The sequence below is a fragment of the Neomonachus schauinslandi genome, chromosome 8, assembly GCF_002201575.2.
Source record: "Neomonachus schauinslandi chromosome 8, ASM220157v2, whole genome shotgun sequence".
In the NCBI taxonomy this organism is placed as follows: domain Eukaryota; kingdom Metazoa; phylum Chordata; class Mammalia; order Carnivora; family Phocidae; genus Neomonachus; species Neomonachus schauinslandi.
The window spans coordinates 5,374,180-5,401,083 of record NC_058410.1 but is presented as its reverse complement, the minus strand read 5'-3'; the positions used below and the strand labels follow the sequence as shown (position 1 = coordinate 5,401,083).

The 26,904-nt window shown below is 35.2% G+C and overlaps 1 protein-coding gene across 1 annotated transcript in view; it reads left to right on the top strand.

Annotated features, from left to right (window-relative positions):
- QKI (QKI, KH domain containing RNA binding) overlaps window positions 1-26,904 on the top strand; it is a 152,072-nt gene that overhangs the window by 108,701 nt on the left and 16,467 nt on the right. Inside the window, exon 4 of the mRNA XM_044917503.1 lies at window positions 3,407-3,550. Within this exon, the coding sequence (XP_044773438.1) occupies window positions 3,407-3,550 (144 nt within the window). The remainder of the gene's footprint in view (window positions 1-3,406; window positions 3,551-26,904) is intronic.

Sequence of the window (26,904 nt, the reverse complement as noted above, 5' to 3'; positions counted from 1 at the left end):
TAAAAGTATGTATTATGTTGATGACTTTTCTCCCTTCATTTTTCTTTTTCTTGGTAAGACATCTGTCATTTAGTTTCTGGGCCTTTTGAACTAGTCCTCTAAGTTTTATACTGTTCTTCACCATTTTCCCCCTGTGTCTTTGCTGCTACTTGGAGGGAGAGTTTCTAAATTTTTCTCTTCTAATATCTCTATCAAGTTTTCATTTTTACTATCATATTTTTAGTTTCTCAAGTTCCCTTTTGTGTTTTGAATTTTCTTAACAGCATCCTTTATCTGTTTCAAGGATACAGTGTCTTCTCTTAACTCTCTGCAGAGTTTCAAATTTTTCTTCTTTCTGGTCAGTGGTTGCTTTCTTGAGGTTGTTTTCTGTTTGTTGGGCTGGTCAGACTCCCAGAGAAAGGTCTTCCAGTCTCCCTTCCCTAGTGTGTGGGCTGACTGCCCTCACTCTAGATGAGGAGTGGGGTAGAAGGCTGGACATCTCAGCCTTCAGTATGTAAGTGATCCTATGAACTGCCCCTCAAAACCCAGTTCTCGGGGCACTGGGTGGCTCAGTCAGTTAAGTGGCTGCCTTCAGCTCAGGTCACAATCCCAGGGTCCTGGGATTGAGCCCTGCATCAGGCTTCCTGCTCAGCAGGGAGTCTGCTGCTCCTTTTTCCTTCTGCCTCCTACCCCCTGCTCATGCTCATGCTCTGTCTGTCTCTCTCTTTCAAATAAATAAATAAATAAATAAATAAATTAAATAATAAATAAATAAAATCTTAAAAAAAAAAAACCCAGTTCTGTAAAATGAACTCTTTAGGAATATATTTCTTATCTTTTGCTGGGAATAATGGAATGCCAGCTATCTGGGGAGAGGAGAGGTGGAGATTGTCAGCTGCTCCTTAATGAGAATTCAACCAGTCTTCTAGTGTTAGCCCCACCTTTACCCCTACTACTGAGGAAATGCTGCCATTTCCTCAGTTTTTTCCCTGAGGGATGGGATGGGGTGGCATGGGGGGTGGTCTACAGCAGAAATTGGTCCCTTTTCACCTGGGGTTAGCTAAATCCCTGACTGCTTAGCCCATATGTTTTGTAGTTTCTAAATTGTTTTCTTTCCCATTTTCTTCTTCCTTATGACATAGTTTTGTACATTTTAAACTCTCTACAGTATTCTAGAATTTTAGGAGGGAGTGAAAGTGCATGATTACAATAATTTCACCATCTTTGTCTACAAGTTTTTGTTCTTTTTTAAGTGTTTTAAAAACTAAACAAAACCCTTCATTTTGAAGCAAACATTAGGATAGGTATAACTTTCTTTTCAGTTTTTAACTGGCACTTCAGTTATTGAATTAATTAAGAGTATATATTTACCAAGGTGTTTTATAGCTTAAAAATTTATTCAATAAATTCAGTAAAGGACAATGTTAAATTATACTTTAACTTTATTCTCTGTTCCTATGATGCAAATATCTCTTTCTTTTTAAATTCTTTGGCAAATTTTTGTCTTTCCATATATAAAAGTTTCTGTGTTAAGTCACTTATGATTTTAGTTTTTATTTTTACACCTTCCTAAATATTTTGGATTATAAATGTCCCTCAGTTATCACTGTATTAGTATCTGTATTCGTGTCTCACATATATGTGTGTGTGCACGCACGCGCTCACACACACACACACACACACACTAGCTTGTAGTGTCTACTAATTATAACAATTCTAGGTTAGTTTGATTGGTTTTTCTTCTCATTTATGTTGTATTTTCCTGCTTCTTTTCATGCCTGTTAATTTCTGATTAGATGCCAAATAGTGTGACTTACCTTTTTGGGTGCATGTCTCCTATTCCTGTAAGTATTCTTGGGCTTTGTTCTGGGACACAGTTTAAGTTAGAAACACTTTCCATCCTTTTAGGTCTTGCTTTTAAGATTTACTTAGGCAGTACCGGAATAGTGCTCAGACCAGGTTTAATTATTTCCCATTACTGAGGCAAGACCTTCTATTTACTTTACCCAGTGTCTGTGAATCATGAAGTCTTTTCACTCTGGCTCTTTGTGAAGAACCCAGCACTTTTACTGAGTCCTGTGGCTGGTTCTTTCTCCAGCCTCTGGTATTTCCTCTTTTACACATGCACTGACTAGTGTTCAGCTGAGTGTTTGAGTGGACCTTGTGCAGATCTCCAGAATTCTTTCAGTATAGCTCTTTCTAGTACTCTTGTCTGAACTCTAGGTGTGTTGGTCTACCTGGATTTTTAGCTTAGTCACCTCAACCCAGAGAGGCAGTCCGGCACCCTTCCCGGGGCTGCAGCCTGGAGACTCCCAAGCCAGAGAGCTGAAGTAATCCTGGGCTTTACTTCATTGATTGGCCATCTCTAGCCTCACTGTCTTCATTACCTGTTCTTCACAGGCTTGAGAACTGTCATTTCTTGTGTTTAGCCCATTTGTGGTTTTGTGTTTTTTGTTTGTTTGTTTTTTTTTGGTTGGTTCAGGCAGGAGAGTGAATCTTGTCCATGTTATTTTTATCTTGGCTGGAAGCAGAAGTCCCTTACTCATGAATATAGACACACTTTTTTAGGTTCACCAAAAAATATGAGTCATTTTATTAGATCTATCTACCAAAAAAATGATAAATAAAAAAATATGAATTCTGGTGAAAAAAAATATTGTTAACATTTTTCAACATAAAAATTAAAATCTGTATTTAAAAATTGATTTTCCTTGCCACAGTAGAGGTATGTGTATATACATTTTATGTTCTTTGGCATACAGAGAACCCTGAGGTTCTCAACTTTTTAACTCATTGATACCCTAGTTTCTCATTTTTTCATGGTGTCTGTCCCCTAGGCAAAAGAAAATACTTAATAGGTTTTTTTATTAAATAGTTACTTCCAAACAACCTCATTAGTATTTATATAAAAATAACTTAAAATGAAAAAAATTAAATTTTGTTCATAAATTTTAATTTTTATTCACATCATTTATTAATGGGATCTCTATTTTTCTTGGGTACCAAGATTAGCAAACATTAGGGTGCATTTTCATAGTAATGATATTAACAGAAAATACAGGCAGAAACATGTACTTGACTGTAGAATATATTCCCATTCTTAAAAGGCTAAGGTCCATATATTTTCCTTAGCATGAGCCCTGCAAACATGTAAGTTGTAGGAGAGAGCTGTTTTATTTTGTTAGTTCTATTAATTTATGCCAGTTTTTTATCTCCTTTGATTGGAATCTCACAATTTTTTTTTAAGGTTTATTTAAATCCAGTTAATTAACATACAGTGTATTATTACTTTCAGAGGTAGAGTTCAGGGATTCATCATAGCAAAATGATGCAAACATAGCTTAAATAATTGGCAACAGGTTAGTATTAAGAAAGATAAACTCTCTTTGAGAAGAAAAATTGGTAATGTGTTTTGCAAATTTTTTAGGAGGAGCAGAACAGAGGCAAGCCTAATTGGGAGCATCTCAATGAAGATTTACATGTACTGATCACTGTGGAAGATGCTCAAAACAGAGCAGAGATCAAACTGAAGAGAGCCGTTGAGGAAGTGAAGAAATTACTGGTACCTGCAGTAAGTAATAATTTCCAAATCTTTTGATTTGGGGCCCAACCCCTTTTTCCATTTAATTTTTTTTAAATTACTGTAATGTTTATGTTAATAAAGAATAGGTTATTTATTTTTTAGAAATTTTATTTAACCTCAAAACATAAAAATAATTTATAACTCATTTACTGTAGTGTAATTGGCAAACATAGACATTGCTCAGATCCTAAAATGGGAAAGCCTGTTTACTTTGGGGGAAGGAAATGTTGTGAGGGGAGCAAACTCAGTTGGTGTCCTACTTTCCGAAGGTATTATTATTATTGCATCACTCTATTATAGGGTAAGAAAGTAGGTGCATTATCGTTAGGGTGATGAAAGCTTTATTTTTTGGGGGGGGGCAATTTCTCATTGTAAGCAGGTAATGAGTGTACAGAAAAGTCTGTACAACTAATATTTATGTTGGAGGACCTGTGTTAGTAAGAGCACATTGTTTGAGTTGCCTGTGGGTTCCAAGTACCCTCCTGGCATGTCCCTGTTTCACATAGAAAGATTTCTGTTCCATAGTGAAATTTTCCCATAATATGATAAAATTTTCTTTTAGAAAAATAGGAGCTAACTTTTGCTGATCTGTCAGGCACCATTCTGAGTACTTTTCACACTTCATTTCATTTAATGTTTTTTTCTAAGATACTAAAATCTATTTAAGTTCATATTTAGGGATCTTAGGTAAAACACTGAAAGTAATTTTGGAGGGTGAAGTCTCATAAAGAAATGACCCCAAACACCTTTGTTCTCATCCTCCCTCCCTTCCATCCTCCATCTCTCCCTCCCTCCCCAGCCCCCTTCTTTTTGTCTTTTCCTCATTATTAAACAACCCTTTAGTAACTCTTCATTTAGAAATGATGATTGCACTCACTCCCAGAGTATTATTTTTTCCATGGAAAATGAAAAATAAATTACTACTATTTTCAAAGTCATTTTAAAAATATTTTTTATGTTGGTAAAAATGATAGAAATGTGGATCCTAATTTGCTGTTGAAAAAACTAGGAATACTGTTAATATTTTGTCAAACAAAAATTTATTGACATTTACATAAATGAGTATGGCGTGTATTGTTCTTTATTCCCCAGATAATCTATTCTATAAATAAACTTACAAGCTATAAACATTTTTCATTTAGTGGACAAAACTAACTACTTGGAAGAAAAGAATTTCACATAACTTTTGTTCAATAGATCTTATGAACAGGTTAAATTATAAACTAAAATATGTAGTTGTATGCTATTAAACCATATAGTCTTCCTCCTTTTCCTTAATAATTATGCAGTTTTGAAAGGCTATAAAGAAAAGGACTTTTTTCTAAGTATATTGGACTATTAGTCCCATGATCAGAAAGTTATTTAACATTACTTTTACTGCTGTATATAACTGAAAATGCTCAGCTCACGTAATACTAAGTACATAAGTTCACCTAATATAGCAAATAGACTGGGCGTCTGATAATTAAAGCTCTTACTGACCTATTATTTTATTCCAGCCATTCTGTGAACTACTTTAGTTCTCAAAGTTATTAACCTGGGAAAGAGCATCATATTAGAAGCTGTGTTAGTAACTAGCTATGTGTCTTTCATAGAGTTAGTAAATTTCTGTCTGTTTCATCATTTACAAAATGAGAATTGAAGTAAATGACTTTTAAGGACCATTTTGGTTTTAAAGTTGTCTTTGGACAATAGAATAGATAGTAGTAGATAAAAAATGGCAGAAGCTTTTTTAAAACTTCATACAATTTATATTTTAAAGGCAAAGAGTCCTTTTGATGATAAATCTCTCTCTATGGAAGTACTTTTAGGATTGTTACTAATTACCACCTCTGAAGTAATAAAACTTTCTTAGAATTACAATTGTAGACTAAAAGTACTTTAAGATGTGGCCTCAATAAAGTGATTTAACTTTGTAGCAATTTCTTAATCCTGTCCATTTTGTCAGATATGCTTGTTATAACATGGCTGCTATACCTGGGAATTTATTTTCATTAAACTCAACATTATTATACATTTCTGGTGATGGTGCTCTGATAAGCAAAGGTTTAAACAAAACAGAAGCTTTACAATCCTGAAGTTATCAAGTGATTTGGGCTTTTACTTATAAGTTCTTGGGAGACAGAATTACATCATATTTGAAAGCTGACTTCTGGATTTGAATCCCATCTTTGTGGCTTTTTCTGTCTCCCTTTTCTCATCTGTAAGATTGGAACATCACTGAACTCTCATGTCATTATTGTGAAATTAGATAATACATGGAGAATGCTTAGCATAATACCTCTGTTTCATAAAAGTTTGCTGTAGTTTTTTGATGCTAAATAATATTGTTTTATAATTGTATAGGTTTACATACTGTTCTTTCTAAGTGCTGATTATAAAATGAATGCATTAATTCAGAATTGGAGAAAATACAAGTTCCTTCTCAACTCATTCTTTTTAAGTAAAATTGGTTTGACCCTTATAAAAAAAATTCACTGTGAGGCTCCTTACAGAACTCTTTAGTTTATTGTTGCTTAAATATTTTCAAAACAGTATTTTTGGATTGAAAATGTGGACCCATCTTGATCTTCTGAAAAGAATTCACATATAAATTCACATATAAATTGATTAATTTGATTGGGTTTTTTCCTGTTCATGTAAAAGTTATAAAGGGAAATGATATGGAGACTAGCATTTATTTTAAAATGTATTATTTAAGGTGCCCTCGTATTAGATTCAGAATTGCAGAAAAGAATTATTGCCGCAACTCAGTTGGATTTGACTGAGTTGAAGGGTTGTCAGAATCACTGCATGAAAGACAACACATTTCTTATCAGCATTTACATTTTGTCTAGCCTCAGATTGTCCCTCCAGTGAGCTGCCAATAGATCTTTTTAATTTGTTTTTATATTACATGAAAACTTTTTGAAACATTTTTGTGGTTTTCGTGTCTCAAAATTTATCTTGAGAATAATGATACTCAAAATTCTGTTGATCATTTCACTCTCAGTGCTTAACTTAACATGTCCGTTAACAGTAACTTTCAGTTGTGCCTTTCCTGTCTCTTCATATCCTACATGTGGTTTGGAGTCTCTAGCTGTTATCAGGTGTCCAGAAAAATACCGAATTCAGTCAAGTTTACTTCCTGCATCCCTCAAATATGCTCATGTCCTTTTGCCCTCATTTTCTTTAACCTTATGTCAAGCCAGAGTTACTCAAAACCCCACAGCCAGCATTTGTCCTTGTAGTTTTGGACCCCACAAACCCATCCTTCATAACCTTTACGTGCTTAAAAAAGCCTCTTGGTGGTTCCCTCTTACTCCAAGAGGAGAACGGAGAATTCTTTAACATGGCTTTACAATCGATTTGCTGTAGGTTATCTTTCAGTCTTCATTTTTCACTCCCCACCCCTACCCCAAACCTAAAGTACACACACATAGACACACATACCACACTAGACCCACAGGTTGATTCTGTATTTATTTGATTTCTTGAAACTTCAGTCTTCTCATTTCTGGGCCTTTGAGTTTATTCAATAAATGTTCATTGTGTGCATTTACTGTGTCAGCTGTTGAAGATACAGAGAGAGTAAATCTGACTAGCGAAGTATCTACCGTCTTGAAGCTTACTTTCTGGTTGGGGGGATGGGGCAGCTTGGATTACTGACAATAAACTAAAAGAAATATAAACTATATTAGGTTGTACTAAAATGTGAAGGAAAAAAAAAAGCAGGAAATCAAGAGCCATGGATTAAGGAAATATTTTATATGAGATGATTAGAGAATGCCTCTTAGAAGGTGACATTTGGGAAAACAAAAAACCTAATTGAAATGTGATGTAATCATTTGGATATCCAAGGGGTTTCCAAGCAAAGAGAACAAAAGTGTGATAGCCCAGAGATGTTTTTGAGGTGTGTCGAAGGGGGTCCATTGAGGAGCATAGGGAGCAGGTGGAGAGTGGTAGGAGGTGAAGTTGGGGGAAGTGGGGGAGATGGCAGGTTACAGAGGCCTGTAGGCCATGATAAGATATTAGATTTTAGTCTGACATGAGAAGCTCTTGGAGGAGTTTGAGGAGAGGAATAACACGGTCTAATTTCTAATTTCTGAATAGAGAACACACTTTGAGGGTGATGGAGAAAGCGGAGATGCCAAGGCACAAGCATTTGTATTTTATGAATGAGGTGAAAGTGCTGTGGGGCTAGTGTTGAAGGGGCTGAGTGGTAGTAGATACGGGATTTATTTCCAAGGTAAAGCTAGCAGGAATTTCGATGGATTGGGTGTTGTGTGTATGTGAAGACTTCAAGGTTTTTACCCTGAGTAATTGGACTTGTTTCCTGTTTATACTGTTAGGGGAGCAGGTTTGAGAGGGAAGTCAAGAAATTGGGTTTGGAAGTGCAAATGTTGAGATACCAAATGTTAAATGGGCATTTGGTTATAACAATCAGATTAGGTGAGAAGATGGGACTATGTCAAGTTTGAAGTTGTCATTGTATCAAAAGCTTTTAGAACCAGGAGGCTGGATGCTATTATCTAAGAATTGGATAAAGGTGAAGAATAGTCTGGGGACTCAGCTCCAGGTACTTCACCAAATAGAGATCAGGAAGAAGAGGAGGATCCCGCAAAGGAGACCAAAGAGAGGAGCCACTGAGGTTGAGGGAAAACCAGGAACATGGAGTCCTGGAAGCCAAGTGAAGGAGTTTGTTGCTGACGATTGTTCAGTTGAGATAAGAATTGGGAGTTAATCATTGGATTTGGCAAGTAGTGGTCATTGGTGATCTCACCAATTGATTTATTTTTTTTTAGATGATGGGTTTTAAATTAAGTCTAATTGCCTGGGTTCAAGAAAGTATGGGACAAGAGGAAAAGGAGCTGGAATTTTTTCCCCTAAGATTTTATTATTTATGTAAATGATTCTTTCAGTACTGTTGGCCTTGCAGGTCTTTTATTGCTTCACTATCTGTGATCTTTTTCTCCATTCTACATCAGCTTCCCACTCCATGATGGCTCCTTGGATCTTTTGAGGGCCCCATAAAACAGTAGAATGTCCAGCAGTAGACATTTCCTTCTCTTCATTGAGAAGATGCTGCATAAATTTGGCAAGCAGGGTAATTAACTTGTGCATGTATACTTGTAGGATAAATCTCTTGAAGTAGAATTATTAGGTTAGAGGGTAAGTGCATTTTAATTTTTTTTTTAAGATTTTATTTATTTGAGAGCTAGGGTACTATGTGGGGGTGGAGGGGCAGAGGGCGAGGGGCCTGATGCAGGGCTCAATCTCAGGACCCTGAGATGAGGACCTGAGCCAAAGGTAGATGCCTAACCAACTGAACCACCCAGGCACCTGGTGCATTTTAAATTTTAATACATAATTCATAAATTGCCTTCCAGAAAATTTATACCGATTTACAGTCCTGCCAGTGTTTTATGAAAATGATTGTTTCCCAACACAGTCTAAAACCTTGTTTTAACCAAAGTCCTAAATCTTTGCTTTCTCTAAACAAAAATAATTTTAATAAGCCCTTTAATTACAAAAATGTGAATAAAATACTTCTTATGGTTCTTATAAAATGTTTGGTTTTTTAGGTTTTTATATTAAGCAGCTGTGTGATATTACAGATATTTTTGTAACAAAAAACTATATTTTTACCTTTATGTTCATATCTTGAACAGGTACACAGTCCCTAGTTTCATATTGTTTCTATGGAGAATATGATTCAGATTACATCTACATTCACAGAATAAATCTGTAGCTAAAGTGTGGAATTGTCTTTGTATTATTTCAGTATAAATGTTTCTTACCTAACCGTATAGGTTAAGTTGATTTTTGGAAAGAAATAGATGTATAAAGAGTTGCATGTATTTTAATGGTTTTTTTGCCCGTTTTGTTTAATGTTATTATAGCAAAAGATCTATCCCTGGCTTGAGGGACCCGGGCGGGGGAGGAAGGGAGTGGAAAGCAGAGACTTTTTGCTTTATCTGAAATTTCTTAATTAAATGTAATAAATAGTTGATTTTGTATCTTGTATCTGCTGATTTTTAAGATTTAAAAAATCTGGGTAAAGATTGTACCTATACTCGGTGTGACAGGGTTCTAATTTTCCACAGATTTTGGTGATTTTAATGTGTCCCCGTTAATTCACATAACACTACACATAACTAAATGTTTAGTAAACCAGTTCAAACCTTTAAATTCAAATTGGGTTTCAAAACAACCTTATGAAATAGGTCCTCTTCCCCCCCCCCCCCCCCATTTTTCTAACAAGCACATGGACTCAGAGAAACCTTGGCATCATTAGAGCACTTGGTAATTTTTTTTTTTTTTTTTTCAGGAAATAGTTCAAAACTCTTATTTTATTGCAAAGGTAAGGGGTTGTTGAGATGACTCACACTTCATTAGTAAAGTCTGAGCATTAGGCATGGTTTGATTTTGTTTCTTAAATCATAAAGCAAACCATAATTAGGGAAGAATAATTTCTCTAGTTACAGGTAATGTTTTTATCTGACATGTATAAGTCTGTTACCACCGAATATCTACTAAATATATCTTTTTATTTTAAGTAGTCTGTTGTGTTGTTTGAAGCTTATTTTCATAACCTGAACTATGCTTTTTCAGATTTTTGAGGCCTTCAGTATGCTATTATAATTACAGCGTGATCATCTGTGAAAATTTAAACTATACTCACTGATAAAAAAAGGACTATGGAACAGTGTCCTAATTTTGCTGAATATAATATAAATAAAAATATATTTTTATTATATAAAATTACGTAAATATAAATTATATAAAGATAAAACATAAATCTAACTTCAAAGTACTTCTTGAGCACATGTATTCCTGCCACCCAATTGAAGTAATCTCTCTGCCCACTGTTAGTTTTACTCCATTTAATTCTCCCGTAAGTTAGTAAGAGTGATTTTAAAAACAATATGTAAATCCTATTAAAGATATGACTTGCCATTTCACTTAGAATAAAATTCAAGCTCTATACTGGCCTCTGCAAGTAGGGCATCAAGTGAGCTGCTATCTGGTATGAAACTGTTGTGTGGTGAGGAAGTGACTCAATTGTAAACAGGTAGTTGTGAAAACATGTAAAGTCAAAGAAGGAAAATGTTTAATGAAATAATTTAGGATTTTGGATAGCTCTGTGTGACTATAAAGTTTAATTTCCACATGTGTTATTTTTTTCTTTCTAAGTTATTTTATAAATGGGAGAAAAAATTTTGAAGTACAAGGATGGAGTAGAAAGAAGTGAGCAAAGACAAAAAATCACTTTTTCTAAAATGATTTTGAGGAAATCCTCAAACTGACCAGTAGAATTTTGCTAAATATGCAGGTAGAATATTAAGGAAAGCATTTATAGGAAGAAACTGTGTGTTGTGACATGCTTTTTAATATAGTGATAGCCTTCTTATTTTAAGTGTACCCTATAAGGAAATTAGTGTTACATGGAATTATTTAGGGATTTGTGATTTCTGGTTTTATATAACTGCTTTATTATATAAGTTAATTGAGTAGGAAAAAAAACCCTGTAGTTTTCATGATTCGTATGGAATTTTACAATATGGATTATTTACTAATTTTTGCCTAATATTTAAGACAGGATATGTTGATTATTTTTGTTTGATGGTAGGATTTACTGCAAAGTGGCACTGTAACTTGCTTTTCTACAAATTTTTGGATCTTCAACTGAAATTGTATGATAGTTACTAATTTAATATAGCCTTTATGATGAATTATTTTGTAGTTAGACAAATTATATTTTAAGTAGATTATTTAGTTCTTATATATGTAAACCTTAGGCTTTTACATATATATTGAACTTTATTATAATTAGGAAGCTTTCTTCAGGTGACGTTTTAATGCTTATTCTTATACACATCATAATTCTCACACTTTTTCTGTGATCCCTTCAAAATAAACTGGGCTGTTAAATTTCTTGGCTGAATTTCTTCTTAAAATCTTAGGATTTACCTAATATGCTTATACAAGTATACAGAATTCAGTGAACTGTGAAATAATGACTTCTTACCTTTATACATTTTCAAGTCACTTTAACATGTATTTGATCCTTAGAGAAAGCTTGTATATTAATTTACTCATTTACCAATTCTGTCATCAGGTGTTTTCATTTCCTTTATAATTGCTACAGTGATATTGTAATATGTTAAAAATTTCCAGTTCATTTTGCCTTTTGTAACACAGTAAACCTGTTTGTAATTAATTTGGTTTTGATGTGCTCATGTATATATTAGCATAGATCGTAGATCAATTGTCTACTATTTTAAGGATTCAAACTTTTAGTCTAGGATGGGTGAAACCATTGGAGGGCTTTGAGGAGAGAGGAATGACATGATCTGATTATTATTTTTCAAGGATTACTGACCTGCTCTGTTTAAAACAGAGTAAAGAGTATAAGAGTGGAAGAAAGGAAGCTCTCAAAGGAGCCTGCAAATTATGGCCCATGGGCCAAACCCGTCCTCCCACCTGTGTTTGAATAACCCACGAGCTAAGAATGGTGTTTGTATTTTTAATGGCTGGGGGAAAGTCAGGAGAAGGATACTTCACGAAATGTGAAAATTGTTTGAAATTCAAATTTCATTGTCCATTGAAAAGTTTTATTGAAACACAGCCATGCTTACTCATTAACATATTGTCTGTGGCTGCTTTTGTGCTTCAGTAGTAAGTTGAGTAACTGCAGCAGAGACCATATACCCAGAAAAGGCATTTACTGTCTGTCTCATTACAGAGAAAGTTTGCGAATTCGTGGACTACTGCATTAATCCACAAGAGTGGTAATGATGAATTGGGCCAAGATAGCTTTAGAAGTGAAGTGTGGTCTGATTCTGAGCTTATTTCTAAAGTGAAGCGGGCACGTTTTGCTAATGGATTGTCTATGGGATGTTAGAAAGCAAGGAGTCAGGGATGACAGCAAGGATTGTAGACTGAACAACTGGAAGGATGTAATTGCTATTACCTTGATAAAGAAGACTTCAGTGGGAACAGACTTTGAAGAGATTATCAGGAGCTCCGTTTTGGACCTAGTAAGTTTGAGGTAATAGTTGGCTACCCAAGTGCAGCTATCCTGGTATTCTTTTCAGATTAACAAATACTTATTCCAGGTTGACTGTGCTTTAGGCACTAGGATCCAGAAAATTATTGGCAAGATCCTTAATATTTAGGGCAGTGACATTTCCCTAACTGTATTCCATGAGACAGACACTTTCCATAGGTATTCCAGGTAAAGGAAGCCTTTAATATGCTAGTAAGTGTTGTGAAGCTCTGGTAGGAACCATTTCCAAATTTAATTGACCATCAAATTTTTTTGCTGAGAGTGCAGTCACATCTAGTGTTCTAGAGATATACGTGTTTAAGAAATAATCTGGCAGCTCATGGGTCTGATTTAAATACAGTTGAGCTGTTTCTCAATGCTGAAGAATAGTCATTTTGAATACTTGAGGGAAAGGAATTTAAGGGTTTTTTTTTTTCCCTTATTATACATAAATTAAAACACATTCATTTTAAGTATACAGTTTGAGTTTTGACAACTGTGTACCACAGTCAAGATTTCCTTCACCCTGAATGAAGGGGGGGGGGACATCGGAGGGAGAGACAAACCGTGAGAGACGATGGACTCTGAAAAACAAACTGAGGGTTCTAGAGGGGAGGGGGTGTGGGGATGGGTTAGCCTGGTGGTGGGTATTAAAGAGGGCACGTTCTGCATGGAGCACTGGGTGTTATGCACAAACAATGGATCGTGGATCACTACATCAAAAACTAATGATGTAATGTATGGGGATTAACATAACAATAAAAATTTTTAAAAAAAAGATTTCCTTCACCCCTTTGCATCAATTAACCACCTCCTCCTGCTGCTTCCAGGCAACTGCTGGGGTTAGTTCCGCCCACCCCCTTTTGATGGTCTCAAAACTTCTATTTTCCCCCAGCTTTATTGATGTATGATTGACCAATAACAATTATGTATGTTTAGGTGTGTTTTTTTTTTTTTAAGGTGTGTGTGATGATCTATATATACATTGTGAAATGGTTATCACAGTAATTATAACACATCCATCACCTCACATAGTTATTTTTTGTGTGTGTGGTAAGAACACTTAAGATCTACACTAGCAAATTTCAAGTATACAGTAAAGTTAACTGCAGTCACCATGCTGTATGTAAGTCTGTAGAACTTACAGCTGAAGGTTTGTACCCTTTGATGAACGTCTCCCCATTTCTCCCACCCCCCACCTCTTGGTAGCCACTGTTCTACTCTTTGGTTGTATGAATTCAACTTTTTTGGACTCAGTGTTGCATTTACTATATTTCATATAAATGAAAAAATTTTTGTGCCTGCCTTTTTTCATATAGCATGGTGTGACAGTTTTTTGAAGTTCATCCATGTTTTTGCATGTATCATGCATGTATCAGTGGGCTCTACCTTTTTGTTGATAATTAGTATTTCATTGAATAGATAAGCCAGTCTATCCTTTCACCTGTTGTAATTTTAATTTTTATTTCTCCAAAGACAAATGATCTCAAGCATCTTTCCATGTTCTTCTTGACAATTTATGTATCTTTGGTGAAGTATCTGTTTAAACCTTCTTTTTATTGACTTGTTCTTTTTTTTTGGTTCTAACAATTCTTCATATAATTTGGGAATAAATTCTTGGTCAGTTATTCTACTCAGTGGCTTGCTTTTTTTTGTTTTCTGATTTTGTGGGAAGGCTTTTAATTATAAATTCAGTTTTATTCATAAATATGAAACTTGTCAGGTTTTTTCTTGTTTTTATATTTTTCAAGGAGTTTGTCATCTAAGTTAAGTTTTTGTCATGAAGTTGTTCCCTTTTTATCTTTTTAAGTTCTGTAGAATCTGTGGTAGTGTTCTTTCATTCATGACATTAGCAATTTGTGACTTTTCTTATTTTCTTGATAAGCCTAGCTCTAGAGTTTTATTAATTTTATTGATATTTTCTAAGGACCAACTTTTGGTTTTGTTGATTTTTCTCTATTCTACTTTCTTCTGCCATAAAGATACAAATTTCTCTCTATAATGCTTTAGCTGCTTCCAAAAAATAATGTTATATTGTATTTTCATTACCATTCAGTTCAAAATATTTTTAAATTTCCTTTGTAATTTCTAATTTGACCTATGAGTTATTTTCACATGTTTCCAGATATTTGGGACTTTTCTATTTATCTTACTACTGTGACTGATTTCTAATTTAATTTTTTTCTTAGAGAATATATTCTTTAAGACTTTAGTCTTTTTGAGTCTAATTAGGACTTTTTATAGTCCAGCATATGGTATGTTATGAATATCCCACATACACTTCAAAACATGTTTATTTTGCAATAGTTGGGTATATGTTCTGTAAATGTTGTTTAGATGAAGGTGATTGAAAATGTTCACGTTTCTCCTATTCTTAGCCATTTTCCCTACTTTTGTGAATTACTGAAAGAGATGTATAAAAATGTTCATTGTGAAAATATGCACAATAATATATTGTCCTTGAAAATACTGAAATAGCAAACTAATTTGGTATATGCACATGGGTACATGTGTGTATATGTGTGTGTATGAATAGCTTACACAACCTGTATGAACAGGGTTTAGCATCATTGAAAGATGTCACTCTACATTTTATATAATGACAATTTTCCCCTTTAATTTTGAAGTCTTTGTTTTTTTCCTCAAAAAAATGCCACTTAACTTCATGCAGCACATTTTCTAGAGAGATAGTACCAAGCAGTATATAGGTGGCAGTCAGTGTTAGAGAAGATGTTAACTGAATTTACAAGAAGGTGTCACCATGGACTGGGTGCTTAGGGAAGAAGACTACACATAGGTAGGTGAGGCTTGACCTGGAACTTTAAGACACAGGACTCATACAGACAGAACATCAGTGTGTTTGTGTGTCAGGTCATTAAAAGTGGTGACAGATGCAGTAGTAGGGTTGCACAAATCATGCATGGTCAGGGACTGTCACTTGGAGCTTTTATTTCCTTATTTGTAAAATTAGGCTATTATTTATTGCTCAGTTGCCTTAGAATGACTTTTTTAAAGGTAAAAATTACTATTTTAGTTATATGGAATTATAAGACATTTTCTTTTTTAAAAAATACGTCTGGTATGGACTGGTTACCTCAACTACATCATTGACTGTGGCAATTATAAGCTCAGTTACTGGTCACAGGAGGCACCACACAGAAAGAAAGTAATTCTATTCCTTACCTACAAAATGTAAAACCTCATTGCTAATCCACAATCTTACTTTATAGGTTTTTGATTACAGTAGCATAAGAAGAAGATTATAAAACCATGTATTAATGTTACTAAAATGTAACATCATATATAAAAGTCTGTGTCCCCTCCCTCCTCCTCTTCTTCCCTCCAACTTTTCTCTCCCCCTCTCCCTCTTCCTTTCTCCTCTCTCTCAATCTATCCATCCCCCTCTCTCCTTCTGTCCATCTTGCTCTCTCTCTCTCCCACCCACCCTCTCTTTCCATCTTTCTTCCTCTCTCTCTTTCTCCTGCTCCCTCCTCCTCTCTCTTTCTCTCTCCCTCCCTCTCTCCCTCTCTCTTTTCCATCTTTCTCTTTCTCCCCCCCCACACTCACGCTCTCTTTCTCTCACTCATTCACTCACTCACTATGGGAATGCATCTATTATCTCAGCTGATCAGATACCATCTCTCTTTCAATTAATTCTCATTCCAGTTAGTTGGAAAATAATACTGTTTCTCATCATTAGCTAAGACCTTACATGGATATATATCCTATGGTGTTTTCTAATCTTCTCCTAAGGAACCTCAAAAACACTAGAATAGTGGAAGCGGGGGGGGGATATTGTGCCGGACTTCTGTTGATATGAAGACTGAGAAAGTAGAGGGGAGGCATATTATGGCCAAATATCCTCTTTCTCACTATAATTTTTCTTCCCTTTCAGTAGGAACAGAGGTAAAGATTACTGTTAAGGAGGTAAAATACTAAACGGAAAGACTAAATGAGCAGTACCAACCTTGTATTAGAGAAATTAATGTTTCTAGGCAGCTGAAGTTTACATCGTCTCATAATTTAAGACAGACTTTGGCATACAGGATGCCACGAGTCCCAGACTGGTGTCATAAAGTGTTCATTTCACTTTTTAACATTTCTTTTTTTTTTTTTTTTAAAGATTTTATTTATTTATTTGAGAGAGAGAATGAGAGAGAGCACATGAGAGGGGGGAGGGTCAGAGGGAGAAGCAGACTCCCTGCGGAGCAGGGAGCCCGATGCGGGACTCGATGCGGGACTCGATCCCGGGACTCCAGGATCATGACCTGAGCTGAAGGCAGTCGCTTAACCAACTGAGCCACCCAGGCGCCCCACTTTTTAACATTTCAACTTTTACTTTATGGTGGGGATAATCATATCTGTTTGTTCTTTTACTTTTTCTTTAAGCTTGCTTATAAGTTTTTGAGAACTTGAACATGAATCCGTTTTGGATATTATAGCTTATTCCTTCATGAAACCACTTATATACGTGGAGCTCAGTAATAATTGATCCTAATACATAATAGATTCTGACAAATTTCCAGATGAGGATTTTGAAATTCAAAGTTGCTTCTAGTTATTTCAAGGAATATTAAGACATTGGGAAAAAAATATTTCAAGTAATTTTAATTCACTGTAGTCATTTAAAAAACTACAGATGGTATCAAAATTTGGGATAGTGGTAGAGAGACAAGGATCCACCACAAAATTGTTTAAGTTTGCTTTTCACGTTACCCAAAGATCTCTTCTTTCTAATGCTATATACATTTGGCTCATAGTTAACTGTGTACTAATTATAACCTGAAAAGAAGAGAGATAATGACTCTGGAGATGGAGTAGTCTTATCTTGGAGTTAAAGGTTTTTAACTGGGTTGTTAATGAACTGATAGTATTACATTTAGTTCTTGACCATAGTGTCACTCATTCAGGTCTGTGGTATTCTCCTCCTTTTCATTTTGTTGGGAGAGAAGGTAAGGTATTAAAAGATACATTGAAAGACATCTCACTGTGATGCACTTGGTCCTTGATAGAGCTGTAATACGAGAGAGCATCTCTCTCATGTAAAGAAAGGTGTTGCTACTGTTTTCTGCCATGCACAACCATTTTAATCTGAATGGGAAATCTGTCTAGGGACCCAGAGTACAGTAATTAGCAGTCTCTTCAGAGTGTCAGAGCAGAATTACTATTGTAATGGTTTAGCTGCAGGATAAAAGGATTGAATTTAGTTCTGCTTGTCTGCCAAACTAAAATGAGTTGCCATGGGAATTTTCAAATGTGAGAGGCGTTTACTTAAAGCAATTTGGCAGGTTTGAATAAACTCATAAATTATAGGTTTGAAAGGAGCCAGTCCTTGCTTCCTCTCATATAGGCAGGACTGTATAGAAGGCTGATAGCTTCTTAAATTGTTAATGAGAATGAGTTGATCCATGCTCTCATGCAGACGATCTGCTTATTAAGGCTTGTTTATTCACTAAATATAGTACAGTAAGCACATTAAAGGAAAGGTATTTTGTTCCAGATCTCTGGAGGAAAAAGAAAGTGACAACTATAGACATAAATTTCCCCTCCTAAATTAAATATATCTTCAAATAACTCTCTTAAAATGATTGTTTTGTTTTAATAAGCATTGATCTGATATTAACTTTAATTTTGCTCAGTGCATGTAATAAATACATATCTTTACACATGTCATATTTGTCTTACAAGTAAGATGAACATTTAAAGCTTTTTTGGAAAACAAGGCACTCAAACTTATAAACTGGATTTAGTTTGCATGTAAATACTTTCAGAGAAACTTTCAGCTCTCTCCTGTCTCTCAAAAGAACTGGGTCTTAGTATAATCACTTTCTAGTGAGAAAATGCTCCTTTAAATGCCTAAGGTGATGAATATCACTTAAGGCTTGTATAACCTCACTCGTCCTCAAGATCAGTAATAATAATAGTTCTTGCATTAGTGTTTTATATCTGCCCTCCAGAAAAAAACACTTAGTGAAATTTAAGTATTTAAAATTTTGAGACTAACCTATTTTCACACAATAAATCAGGTCTTTGGGGTAGTCTGTTAACATTTTCAAGCCACTTTACTTTCATAAGGAAGGTAAAAATTTGCTTGTTGCAAATCTTAGTGCCCTGAAAACGTAGGTGCAACTTTCAAAAATGTTTTACAAGGAGATACAGGTATGCAGAATGATTGTTTAATTCAGATAAGAAAGTACAAAATGAGTATTTTTTAAAATAGGATAAATATATTTTTGTTTATATATTAATCTTCTTAAAGTACAATTACATATCAGAGTAGTCTGATTAAAATCCTGTAGTTCTAAGATTACCGTTGAACCTTAATTAATAAATTAATAAACCTTGACCCAGCGACAGAGCAGACTGTCAGAAATGTCATTTAAATTTAGACTACAAAAGCCATCAGAGAAGTCCTTATCAGAGATCTAGAACTGGAATCAAAATGGCATAACACACTATATTCTGTGTGTAAGGTACTCTGATGCAAATGGGTGTGTACTGCTTTAGGAAACATGATGATGGGGGAGGTGCTTGCAGAAGTTGAAATGTGGTTAATTGCTTCTTATAGAGAGGGACAATGCTAAAGAAGTTTAACTGTATTCCACATCAGTGTCATCTTCTATCCCACCCCATACTCTGCATTAGAACAGCCACAGGAGCCTATTCCAACTAGAATTTTCACAAATAATTGAAAGTACTATATCTTTGGATAGCAATCCATATGGACAGATGAAGAAGTGTGACATGGTGTAGGTTGTAGGACTTCAGTCACTGTCATAAATCACTGAGGAGCTGTGTTGAAATCTTTGTCCAACCATCATGTTGTCTGAAGTGTGTTGGCATTTTTAAAATGAACAGGGGGCTTTTCCCCAAACTTGGAGCTTCTTGGCAATAATAGTAAGATGTGTCTTGTGTAGGGTAGCTGTGAACAAGCCCTTACAAATATGGGGTCTGTATGAAAAACATCCTCCTTTTAAATATTATACGGATTCATTAAAGACTGGCTTCCCTAACACAAAACGTGGTTGATAGTTTAGCTAGCTTATGACTCTAAACTTAAGGTGTTACCAATATAAAACAAGGGATTCTGGGCATAAGATAATAGGGTAGTATGTGTTTATTCTTTGGAAATATTTTTGTAGTTTATATAAAAGCTCCTTCCATTTTAATCTTATATTCCATGCATCCCTCAGAATTTGCATGTTGAATTTATTATGTAACATTTTACACTTACTAGTACCTATTTATTCTTAACTATTAATGTTTCTATCCCATAACTAAATAGCTGGCTGGGATAATGCATTTTAGTTTTTTTTCCCCGCCTTACTAAATGCATGGTATTCTACACAGATATTCTAAAATTAATTTACTATATATTAATTTTTTATTAAAGATATAAAATTATTTAATAGAAAAATAGGTGAGTGATTTCTCGGTGTATCTTCTTCAGTTCAATTATTTTCATACATCCCTTTAATTTGTTTGCATGCCCTTCTGAAGGTTGGTAAGTAGCATCATGTTCCTTATATATAGGTGAAGCATTTGTATTTCATTCATTTTCTGTTAATGTACATTGAAATTGAATTGGCAGAAAAGATAAGAAAATCAAATACCCTTTAATTAACTTGTATTTTTAAACCCTTACATTTAATTTTTCTTGACATTTCCAAATGTTTGAGTGTTATATGTAAGTAAAATTATTCAGATATTACCATTGTGAGACTTTAATAGTATTTTAATGAGTCAGATGAACATTTTAATATTGTTTCAGGTAAACTTAATTTGGTAGCTTGTCATATATAGCTCGATTTCCTCCTGTGTTTTTGATAACTAAATTTTTAAAATTTAATTTCAAAAGTGACACTTAATAATAAGACTTCTCCTTTATGGGCATTTTTCTGAATCTTGTATTGCGTATTTGTATAAGTAGATAGGTTAGGTTTTTTATTCTCTTAACCTTTAATGCCTTTGTGGGAAAAAAATCTTTAATGTGTGGATCAAATATAAAATATAAAGTGAGTTTTTAAAGTTACGCCTTTAAACTGATATGGCATCAACATCTTTTTGTTAAACCTCTTTGTAGAATATATCTGAGCAAGTTAACAGATTCATGAATTAGCTTTCTTTATGATATTAATTTATTTTATGAATTTGCTTGTGAAGGATGGCAGTATACTCTTTTAAATAAAAGACTTTGATTACTGAATTTAGCATCTGTGGAATTATAACATACTTGTAGAGATTAAAAAACTCACTTAATGACTGTCAAAAGCAATTCACTTTACAAACTTCTATTGAGAGACTGCTATATACCAGGCTAGAAACCAAGACTTTGGTACATACGGAGATAGAGATTTAGTAATATAAAAATGAGAGTAGGGCAAAATTAATGAGTTTCCCAGTTACTTATTTGGTCACTTGATGCTTGCTCTTCAGAAATGTCATGCTGTCACTAGAGGTAAATACTTTCCAGAGTGATCTTCTTGCCCTCCAATTTGTTCTTTTTGGGCAGTCTCATCCATAATCTGTCTCCAGGGACCACTGCCATGGTGATCATTCTTCAGTGTGCTTCTCATCTTCAGCTCCACAGCTCCCCAATCCATTCAACACCTCCGTTAGATGATTTATAGGCATCTCAAACATAACATTTCCCAAACTAGCATCACATCCTTCCCTGCCTTCCTCATAATAACAGTTCCCCCATTGTTTACTCTTTGTGAATGACATCCATTGCCTACGAGTCATATATCCTTAATTCCACCTTCTGTTTCCCCTCTGCTCCTACTCTTTCCCATCCACTTTATCAAGTCCTGATTCTGCCTCTTAATAGCACCTGACTCTCGGGGCTCCTGGGTGGCTCAGTCATTAGGCATCTGCCTTCGGCTCAGGTCATGATCCCAGGGTCCTGGGATCGAGCCCCGCATCGGGCTCCTTGCTCTGCAGGAGGCCTGCTTCTCCCTTTCCCACTCCCCCTGCTTGTGTTCACTCCCTCGCTGTGTCTCTCTCTGTCAAATAAATAAATAAAATCTTAAAAAAAAATAGCACCTGACTCTCTCTTTTCTGTTTTCACTATTGTACTAGATCAGTTGGTGATCCCTCTTAGTTGCAGCCAGAGTTATCTTTTTTTTTTTTTTAAGGTTTTATTTATTTATTTGACAGAGAGAGAGAGAACACAAGCGGGGGGGTGGGCAGCAGGCAGAGAGAGGGAAAGCAGGCTCCCCGCTGAGCAGAGAGCCTGATGCGGGGCTCGATCCCAGGACCCTGGGATCATGACCTGAGCCAAAGGCAGATGCTTAACCGACTGAGCCATACAGGTACCCCCAGAGTTATCTTTTTAATATATATTTGAAGTATCATCATGTTCCCTGTTTCACATTTTCATGGCTTTCTGTCACTGCCTGGTAAAAATGCAAACTAATTAGCACAACATTTGTAGCCCATCTTCATCTGGTACATACCTACCTTTACAGATTTGTTTCATGTTATTTCTCCCTTCCCCTTCCCCTATATTAAATACCTTGCAGTTCCCAGAACACTCCTTGTTTATTTGTTTAGCAGTAGAAACTAAGATGGGAAAAGGCCCAGGAGAAGCCACAAGAAAGATTTCTCTTAGTATTCTAGCACTTTGAATAATTTAAAATTGCCAGTGAAACACTAGGAAATAGGAAATGTATTCTCTAAAAATACTACACAGTTATTTGTCAAGTTTTTTTACATGACTGTATACTAACATGCAATAGTAGTACTGTTTTGCTTTGTTATTCATAACTTCTTAAAGAAAAAGTTCTGTTTTAATTTAGCACATTACGATTTTAACAGGTGTTTTAAGCATCTGCTTATATTCATTGAACAAATATTTATTAGTGTTTTATATATACTGGGAACATACTAGTATAGTTTTTTTGTTGTTATGAAATTAAAGTATCCAGTCTGTTCAGCAAATGAAGAAGTATGTTCCTTATAATATGCAGTCAAAACATGGGTTGTAAAAATCTTTTGATTTATAAGGTTTCATGGAAAATTAGGAGTTTCAAACTCACAGTAACAAAGTTATTTTTTCCTATGGGAATTTCAGTAAACAGAGATTTTTGAAAAAAACTATAAAATCCAGTGGTATAAAACCAAATTGTAACAGGATAGATCAGAGTTGAATTACTTCTAATTCTGGAATCAGAGACATTGCCTTTCTTTATACCACCAGCAAATTGTTTCTTAAGTCTTCATACCAAGTATTTAAAGCACCAACCATCCCAACAAAAAAGCTGCTTACCTGTGGAACTTCAATCACATTTCAGCAAAAGCCCTTTCAGGACACAGTTGAATAGGGTATGCATCCTCTGGAATGAAGTGGTGGAATCCTCTGGAATGAAGTGGTGGAGTAAATGAGTAAATGCAGTTCTTCTTAGTTTATTCCAAAGAGGTAATCCCCAATCAGGAAAGTAATTTGTAATAGTATTCTTTAGAAGAGCAAAAAATTAATGTAAAGCAATGGGAAACTATTAATATGGCTTAGATTTGAAATATCATGAATATTTAGAATATTGTGCCAACACAAACACACACACACACACACAGTTGGTTCTACCCTCTAACCATCTCACACTTCTATTCTCATCTCTCCATCCCCACTGGAATTACCCCAGTTCAGAATATCATTATGTGTTGCCTGGATTAGGAACATATAATCTCTGCTTTATCTGTATGATCTTCCTGCCTGTCTTAGTCTTCCCTTTCCAAATATTCTCCACACTGGAGGTAAAGTAGTGCTTCTAAAAATAGAAGTTTAATCATCATTCTCCTTAGGTTAAGACACTCTAGTGAGTTCTAATTACTCCACAGAGTATGTCCTTGCTTGAGCGTGGCTTGCAAACTGTTACCATCTTATCAACCTCATTATTGATCTCATACTCTTGATTCTAGATTTTTGAATGTATTCTTTCTCTTCCTTGGAACCACCATCACTCTTTCTGTCCTCTTTAACTCTTACTCATCTGTGAGTCTAACACTGTGTATTACCTTAACATATGAATATCCCAGAGCCTTCCCTGCCCTGTTGATCACTAGTTTGTGATCACTAGTTTGAAACTTAGTTTGTCATCCTTGCTGTATATTCCTGGAAACTCCTTATCAGTTTGTTTTAATTGCTTAATTGTCTATATCCAGCTCCATCTTCCCTGCTACCAGTTTCCAAGAGAGCAGACTTTGTTAGTTAAAACCTACCCTAGAGATATAATCAATTTTTAGAAGTTTTAGGGACTATAATATAAAACTCTCCATAGAATATTTCATAAAAATAGTAAGATAAAAAATCATATATCAGCTATAAAGGATAAATCCAATTTGTAATAAAATCTAGATGGGAATAAAGCCAGTAAGTTTCCCTTTAGTAGTAGCTTATTTGTAAATTTTAAAATACAATTTTAGGAATGCATGGGTGGCTCAGTCTATTAAGCATCCAACTGGTGATTTAGGCTCAGGTCATGATCTCACGGGTTGTGAGACCCAGTCTCACCTTTGGCTCTTTGCTCAGCAGGGAGTCTGCTTGAGATTCTCTCCCTCAGCCCCTACCCCCACTCGGATGCACACATGCACACGTGCTCTTGCTGTCTCTCTTGCTCTCAAATAATCTTTAAAATGCAATTTTAAAGTAATATGGAAGCACCTAGATTTGGAAAGAAAATACCTAAGTCCATTTGTTTGTGAGTCCAGATCATTTAACAGCATTTTCTTCTTTCAGTCCCTGGATACCTCCTACTACATAGTTACGGTCCTGCCCTTGGTAGCCTAAGTAAGACTTTGTCAATGTTTTCAACCCCCTTGGTGGTATATCATTGATACTGTCTTAAAAATAAATCAGTTTGGTATATATGTAAAGAAATCTGTTGAGGTAGTTGACTCCTTTACTTAATGGAACTCATCAAGTCTCATAGGGGAAATCTTTGGCAGCCTGAGTATATCTGGCCCCTTCCCAGTGCTCGTGTTCACATTATGTGCAGTGTAAACAATTCACCCAAACCTTGAAGTCACACCACACAACTATCATCTGTGTCTTACAGGAAGTTCCATCTTGGTTTTTAAACCCTTGTTTTTTGTTGTTGTTTTTTTTAAGATTTTATTTATTTATTTGACAGGGAGAGATACAGCAAGAGAGGGAACACAAGCAGGGGGAGTGGGAGAGGGAGAAGCAGGCTCCCCGCCGAGCAGGGAGCCCGATGCGGGGCTTCATCCCAGCACCCTGAGATCATGACCTGAGCCGAAGGCAGACGCTTAACGACTGAGCCACCCTGAACCCTTCTTGGTTTTTAAAATGCTTTCCAGCATTTAACATTTTCTCCCCACTTTTCAATTTTTGTTTCTCTTGATAATTGTATATTACTAGTTTGTGGGCTAATTATTGTCATACTTATTGGATATTGTGTGATTTTTAGTATTTATAAAACTTACCTCAAAATACAAGGTAAACATGGCAGCCACAAAGAATACAGGAGTACCCAAAAACCAAATGCCTACGCATAGTCACCTTGCTTAAGGAGAGTGGTTTTTTTAACTGTAAAAGTTAGTAAGGTTCGAAGTTCTTAAGTAGAGGACTTGAGAGGACTTCTTATATTGCCTTCCTCTAAAATAATGTCTGGTGTACTCCAGAATAACAGCTGCTTTGCTCATAAATTACTCCTGCGATAGAGGAAAAAATTTCTAAGGTTTTAGTTCTAGAATTGACTCCTTTTCCTTATAGTCAAGTCCTACACTTAACTTTCCCTGATTTAAACTATGCCTACTTTAAAATGAGGTTTTTAGGTTGCTATATAGTTACCCACTTAAGAAATGAGGGAGTATTTGCAATTTATTTCAGAAGAATTCAATATTCTTCATCCCTAAAGGAATGTGTTGTTTACATTCCACGTTTTGTTTATTATTATTTTATTCTTCAAGTTTGACTAACCTGTACTTGGCTTCCTAGCTGTGGGATAGCTAAGCAAAAGAAGTATTCAAGTGCTTTATTAACAGAGTGGCACAAATTCCTGTCTTTTGTTAAATTTTATCCTTAAGTGCAACCAATGGGAGAGATAACACCTGTGTTAGAGACCTTTACAGAGTTGTTAAGAGGTTTAAATCAGATAAGAACAATTAAATTCTTTAAAAATTATGAACACTTGAAATAAAGACTTCTATTGAATCCCAGAAACAAAAGACCTTTAAAAAAATGAAATACTTAATTAGCTTAATTATTTTTTCTCTGACCAAGGGAAGATGATATGAGTCTCAATCTCAGAACAAAAATTATAGGGCAAAAAATCTATTTGTCTTCATTGCAGTTGTTATACATCATAGACATCAAATGCTACCAGATGATAGTTGAAGAAATTACCTGCCTTTTTTCCTTCCCTGCTTTGTTCTCCCTTGGTCTTAACATAAGGTTCAGAGTTTTAGTCAGCTATTTACAATGAAGGTATGCCTTCAGATGGTTTACAGAATAACAAAGAAAAAAGTTAAGGTATGACGCAACCGAAATTAATGGCCTCAGTGTTACCATAATGACTATATCCAAAAATAGTTTTGAGTATAAGTGAAACTAGCAATAGTGGCCTTGCATTGCTCTGAGGACCAGGCAGCTTTCTGCCTCTACTCTCGACTAAAGAGGTCATTACACTGTGCTTGATGGCTCAGAAATCTCATCAATATATCCTAGTACAAATAGGTAACTTTAAAGAATCCCTGTAGTAGGTTGACATTATATAGTAGTATTACCTGGAAGTCTTTCAAGACCATAATTAACAGTTTTATCACAGATACTTATGGGTGAGCTTAGTTTTCTGTTAACCCACTAATAGTGTAGGTAACATTTTGCCTGTACTCTGGATGCTTTTTAGACAGAGTTGTAGTTATCTTCAGATCCACAAAGTGGTTCATAATCCTTTCCGCTTAGTTTTTTATTTGGTCTTCTACTACACCCTGTGTAAACTTCTTCATAGCAGCTATTACACTTTATTGAACTTGCTTTACTTTTCTGTCTCTATCCAAACTAGACTAGCAGTCTTAAATACAAGGGCCACATTTAATTCTTTATATACCTAGACTAGTAATTGGTCTTAAGTATGTAATAGGTATTTTGTTAAAAAAATAAATTCCTTTTCCTTCCTGTAGACTCATTGCTTAATCTGAATCCATGAGAGTTTCATGTTACTATTTTTTTTTTTAAGATTTTATTTATTTATTTGACAGAGACAGAGACAGCGAGAGCAGGAACACGAGCAGGGGGAGTGGGAGAGGGAGAAGCAGGCTTCCCGCCAAGCAGGGAGCCCGATGTGGGACT